This window comes from Galeopterus variegatus, unplaced genomic scaffold (assembly GCF_000696425.1).
Source record: "Galeopterus variegatus unplaced genomic scaffold, G_variegatus-3.0.2 Scaffold5948, whole genome shotgun sequence".
Classification (NCBI taxonomy): domain Eukaryota; kingdom Metazoa; phylum Chordata; class Mammalia; order Dermoptera; family Cynocephalidae; genus Galeopterus; species Galeopterus variegatus.
Genome location: NW_007732059.1, coordinates 62,696 through 69,014, shown reverse-complemented (window position 1 = coordinate 69,014; position 6,319 = coordinate 62,696). Strand labels below are relative to the sequence as shown.

The 6,319-nt window shown below is 58.5% G+C and overlaps 1 protein-coding gene across 3 annotated transcripts in view; it reads right to left on the bottom strand.

The window, feature by feature from the left end:
- LRRC27 (leucine rich repeat containing 27) overlaps window positions 1-6,319 on the bottom strand; it is a 50,922-nt gene that overhangs the window by 13,368 nt on the left and 31,235 nt on the right. For 2 of the 3 annotated variants that reach the window (XM_008590259.1, XM_008590260.1), the window contains one exon: window positions 3,454-3,547. In XM_008590259.1, the coding sequence (XP_008588481.1) occupies window positions 3,454-3,547 (94 nt within the window). Of the gene's footprint in view, window positions 1-3,453; window positions 3,548-5,419; window positions 5,745-6,319 lie in introns of those variants that run through there. The other variant, XM_008590261.1, reaches the window with a different exon arrangement.

Below are 6,319 nucleotides of genomic sequence, written 5' to 3'. Positions count from 1 at the left end.
GGCTCCGCATCAAGTTTTACTTGTTGAGTGTCAACGTGCAATTGATCATAAGTCCCATGTACTGGGCTCCAAGGTCATTGGCACAGCTGCTGATTTTGGAGCAATGTAGACACACAATGCTGTTTAAAAAGTGGGTGGTGAGGGCCGGCCCGGTGGTGCACTGGAGAGTGTGCCGCTTGGAAGCGCAGCAGCGCTCCCGCCGAGGGTTCGGATCCCATGTGGAGACCGGTTCCCGCTCACTGGCTGAGCGCGGTGCGGGCACAGCACTGAGGGTTGCGATCCTGTTGCCGGTCCCCGGTGCGGGCGGGACACCGAGGGTTGCGATCCTGTTACCGGTCAGTAAAAAAGACAAAAAGGAAAAAAAAAAAAAAGTGGTTGGTGAGCCAGGAGGCCCGTGCTCCTCCGCCAGCACAGAAGACCGTCTCTGCAGCCAGGTCGAGCCAACGCCTCGCAGCTCCGACCATCAGATGTGCAGGGTACAACCTGCATGCCCAGGGATCAGCTGAGGCATGTGCAGGGCCGTGGCACCCTCTTGTGTCCTCCTCTCCAACTGCAGGGAGCCACACTGGCTGGGAGTGCCCCTCACCTGCGGTGTGGACACCTCCTGGGCTGTCACCATCTCCACATCATGGACACGCAAGCTCCTGGCCTTGCTCGCTCAGACGTGCCGCCGCAGACACCACGGAATCACACAAACGCGCATTCTACATAAGGGCCTTTATTTGTCTAAGGCAGACTCCCAGAAGTGTTCAAAGAAATACACGTTCTTAACCCAAACAGATGTTTTCCAAGGCTGGGAGCCGCCCCAGGCCCGCCTCACAGGGAGTGTCCAGGTCACGCACTCACATCTCTCAGGTGGACGAGCACCTTCCACGCACCCCTGGCCACTTAAATCTCTTGTGAATGTCACACACTAGCCCATTTTTCTACTGGCTTCTTTTGTTTTTTATAATCAATTTATAGCCATTCCTTATATATTAGATATCGACATTTTGTCACAAATATTTTCTCTACCTTTTGACTTTGATTACAGTATTTTGGGCCATACAAAATATTTGGTCCAGTATGTGAGGGCCGGCGCCCTCCCCGCCCTGCTGCCTCTGCTCAGGATCCCAGGACACCACACGCCCGCCCTCCTGTCGCACTGCTGCTGGTGCCTGCTCCTTGCTCACTGGCTGTCGGCACTCACTGGCTGCACGGTCTATCTCATGACAGAAGAGTTTCTAGAAACGTTTTTTCTTTTTTAAGCAGCTATACAATCAACGCATGCACTCTCACAGTGCACGATGCACAATGCACGGGACTCAGAAGTGCACACCGCGCAGCCACCGTCCCTCCTTTACCACCCGAGCTGCCCCTCCTCACACAGCAGTGCCGTGCCTGTTCTTGCAGACCACACGAGCTCTTGTGCACCGCTAGGCAGCTTGTGCTGCTTCAGCTTGCAATTTTCAAGACACTCTCTCAGCGCCTCTCAAGTCGAGACACTGTACCTAGTCCATCCTCCTTGGTGGCCACACGGGTGACTCACAGTTTGGAGTTAACCATGGTTTTGATATCTCTTCAACCCTAAAGGGAAGGAAAAACCCTCACAGGCAGGACACTGTTTCAGGGTCTAGAGGTCTTTAAGAGAAAAAACTGTCCTAATTCTATTTCCTGAGAAGGTTTCTTTAGAAAGACCCACGTGTGGCATGCATTAACACATCTTGTTTGTAAGGGAGGAACCCAGGTCCCCTTTGAGCCACAGTCCAGGAAGTGGCAAATGTCACTCTCCCAGCCCAGTGCTCTGAGGACCAGCCAGGGGTGGCAGGGCCCCTGCAGTGTCTGCTGGCCGGGGGTGGGGGGGTAGGGGGGTGGCCTGCACCGGAGGGCAGGGCCCAAGACCCCAATGCACCTGAACCTGAAAAACTCCACTTCTGCAAATTCTGTTGTTCACTGGGATGTTCTACTAGGGTAAAAAACTCCACTGTTTTGTTCTTCTCTTTTTTTTTTAGTTAACAAACCACTGTTTTGGTTAGATGGACAAAGGCAACTTGGAAAACGTTAGCTGACAAAACAACTCAGTTGCCAGGATCCCACGTGCTATAGACCAGACACCGACAGACACTGTGATTAGTAAATCTGCATGTACAAAAGCCTACCCTGCCCCCCCACCACCGGCATGTTTCAGCCATAAAGGGAGACAGTGACTTTACAGGCAGAAACCGCAGACACTCCTGGAATAGTAATCAAGGTTAATCCATGCCATGAACTCCTGACACGCTACACAGAGAAACACGCATGCCACTTCTGAGGTACTCTTGCCCAAAATGCAAAACCTCAGTCCAACCACAACGAAACATCAGACAAATCCAAAGGGAGAGATGCTGAACAAAATAACTGACCAATCCTACTCCACGGTGTCACTCAGGTCACAGCTGCAGCCTGAAGGACACTGCGGATGTGAGGACCACATGCCACAGGGGACCTGGACCAGAGGGAGAAGCCGGGGAGCTCCTAATTCTCAGCACTGTGCTGTGGTTATGTAAGACGCCTGCACGGGGGACACTCAGGGAGGGCTGTGTGGAAATCCTCTGCAGTGTTTCTGCAGCTCTCCTGTAAGTCCAAAATTAGTTGATATAAAGTTAAAAAAAAGAGACTCCTTAACCATCCCAGCAGACCCCGCCTGCAGGCCAGCACGGACCCTTCCCCACTATGGGTGACGCCAGGGGTTCAGGGACCTCTCCCTGCTCAGGGGGCCACAGACGCAAGCCCTGGCCTCTGGGGTCACACACAGGGAACATTTCCTAAATAAAGAACCAAAAAGCACCTGTGGCCAAGTCAAAGCCCACTTGCCCAGCCGCACTCCTGGCATGGAGAAGGCCAGCGCATCCTGGAGGAAGGAGCCTCCGCCTCCAGGCCGTGCCCTCGCCTGGGCCAGGCTGGACTAAAGCCCCAAATGGTGTGGGGAACGGGAGGAGGTGCTGCCCTCAGGGAACCCTGTGCCATGCAGCTCAAGGGCTGGCCACCCCAGCATCAAGGACAAGGCCACGGAGGCCGCTGCTTAATGGACTGGCCTCCTGAGGCCTAGAGACCAGGGGAGGAGGCCCAGGAAGACACCTGGGCCCATCTCAGCCTCAGGTGTACGGCTGTGCACTTATTCTTTCAATCTCTCTCAAATCTTCCTCGCCACTCCCACCCCAGCACCTAACTCCTCAGACAGCCAGGAGGGAAGCCCTCCGAGGCTGACACAAGAGCTGCCATCCTGCTGCGAGGAGTGGGCAGTGGGCCTCGGCTGGCATCGGCTGGGGCCTGAGGCAGGTCACTTACTCCGGGGCCAGTGCTCCCTGGTGAGGGGTGCAGGTGCAGCTCCCCCCACCCCCAGGAGGCGTTAGATGACCCCACAGCGCAGCCCCCAGCAGGTGTGAGCCGCCGGTGCCCGGCCACGACTCCAGCACACCCACCAGCGCCTCTCACCGTGCTGCTGCATCGAGGCAGGCGTGTGCCGAGCCCCTCCTTCCTCCTCATCAGCTGGGCTTGCTCTCTCCACTCCTGCAGTGCCTTCTTGTCTCTGGAGGAGACACATCATGCTGTTAGTGTCATTTCTGTCATTTTTTTTTTTCCTTTTTGTCTTTTTCCGTGACCGGCAACGGATCGCAGCCCTCAGTGTCGCGCCCGCACCGGACCGGGACCGGCCACGGGATCGCAACCCTCGGTGTTGCTCCCGCACCTCGCTCAGCCAGTGAGCGGCCGGTCTGTATGTGGGATCCGAACCCTTGGCGGGAGCGCCACCGCGCTTCCCAAGCGGCGCACTATAGCAGTGCGCCACCGGGCCAGCCCCATTTCTGTCATTTTTAAAGCTTTGTACAAGCAGCCCTCGACCCGTGGTCTGTCCGTCTACAGTGGGGAGATGCTGGGTGGGGCTCACAGGCATCGCAGGTGGGATTCTGAAGCCCCGCCTCTCTCCCACGTGATGTGGGCAGAGCCAGCAGCCACGGAAGCCATTGGACCCTCTCCAGGGAGGGGCGCCAGCTGGGAAGCTCTGGGAATGCGTGGCCGTGTGATCCACTGTCAGTTGCAACCAACTCCTGGATCTTACAGAAATGCCGGTGGTTGGTATCCCTCCCCAGCCTGCCCACAACGGCCTCATCTTCTCCTCCCTTCTCAGCAAATGGCTCCATCATTGGCCCTGATGCCTGGGCAGCACCCCAGACTCGTCCTGGGCTCCACCCTCCGCTCCCACCTTCTGACTGCTCTGCTGCTGGGGCCCCCATGCAAGTTGGTGAGGCTTCGGATCAGACACAGCGGAGCCTGGCTGCATCTGCCTGGACTCTGTCCTGGAGCAGGTCTTGGTGTCTCTCAGAGCCTCTGCACATGCGAGGCTGTACCCTGCCACCTGCCTGCATGGGTCCTGGACCCCCAGCTGAGACGGGGCCTGGGTCCTCCACTCAGCACATCTGCGCTCCTGGACGAGGGACCTGCCCCTGCCCCTGCCCATGCCTCAGGAAGCAAAGGGGTGACATTCTCAGTTGGGTGACATGAAGGGCCCCGGGGACTGTGTCTGGAGTCCAGAACCACATGAAGGGCCTCCCCAAGCTGCTCACCAAGGAGGCCACAGGACAACGGCCCAGGGCTCAAGGCAGGAAAACATGGAGGGGAGGTTTTAGTTGTTCTTTGTACTTAAGATGTTTTTTCAGCACAGGAGTGTAGGACGTCCTGGGTCCCAAGACCGACGCTGCGTGGATGGGTGCACACCCTCTGCCTGCTGCCCCCCATGGCGCCCAGGGCAGGTGCAAAGCCTGCTCAGGGACGGCCGCACTACCCAACGCTGGCTCTGTGCCAGGTGCCTCACCCCTGTCACCCCACTGTGGCTGGACCGTGCCTGGGAGGAGGGGGTGAGTGGGATTCAAGCATGGGACAAGGGGCAGAGCAGGCAATGGAGGCAGAAAGCACTTATCCAAGGACGGCCAGTTTCATGCAATGGCATCACGGAACAGGAAGAACTGAGGCAGGAGGGGTGGGCCTGCGGGGGCAGCCCAGGAGGAGGTGGGTCGCTCCAGAGGGGCTCACCTCACATAGTGACCCACGCACCCAGCCCTGTGGACCCTCCCTGAAGGACACATTATCTGCAGGCACCAAAGGTGCTCACTGAGCCATGCAGCTGTGGCCAGTGACAGTGGGCGCTGTCCTGCGGGGCTGGCCCTACTGGTGCAGCCAGGGAGCCGTCACTCGGCCTCACCCCTGCCCACCAGGACGACACCCAAGAGCAGGGGACCAGGTCTGAGGGCTTATGTCACCCACCCTTTTATGGAAGGAAAAAAGCCAACTACAAAGTCTGCCTGGATGTAGGTGATAGCCAGTGGCCTGCCACAGAGTCTGTTTTGTGAATACAGTCATATCCATCAGCATCCCAGGAGAAAACAGACGGCAGCATGCTCAGTGGGACGGTTTCAGGAGGGTTTATTCGCAACGGGACTCTTCAGGGAGGGGAGAGAGTGGGTGAGCCACAGGGACAGTGCAGGAAACAGGGCTGGTCATGGCCAGGCTACGGCACCCCCAGGCCCAGGGACAGCCCAGCGAAGGGGTGGTTGCCAGCGGCTGGCAGAACAGACTCTGCCTTCACTCCCCTTTCTCCCTGCCCTCCTGCTGGGGTCCCCCACTGGCCGAAGCCAGCCACCAGGTGAGGAGCACGGGGGTACTGCAGGTGTGGTCCAGGGCGGCCGGCCTCCCAGTGCCCGAAGCAGGGCGGAGCCAGGCGGTCAGTGGAGCTGCAGGGCAGAAAAGGTGCTGAGGACAGGGCCCTGAGCAGCCACCACAAAGCCCGCAGGGCGGGCACAGCGTTAGGGGGTCACGGCGATGCAAGAACGACATGGCTGATGACCACACTATCTCTGAACAGCAACCCTCAGAGAAGACCCACCGGTCATGTGAGGGAAAGGCCCAGAGGTTAGGGGAAGAGGTTAGGGGAAAATAAGAAACTGGGGGAAAATACAGCAGAAAAGGCAGGCAGGGGGGAGGCCATGGGAGGACCAGCACAGGGAGGACCGCACGGGGAGGACCGGCATGGGGAGGACCAGCATGGGGAGGCCATGCGGAGGACTGGCACGGGGAGGATTGCACACAGGGGGTGGCCATGCTGGGCTGCAAAGCCAGAGAGCCTCAGACCACGGAGGCGTGTGGCACAGCTCAGCTTCCAGAGCCAGACCAGGCCCCGTGAGGACAGAAGGCAACTGAAGAGAAACCGCTGCTCCAGCCCCTCATCGTCGCACCACCTGGCCGACCGGCTCGCGGTGGGCTGGCTGCGGCGGAGACCCTGCCCCGTCTCGGAGGCTCACCTCCTCCG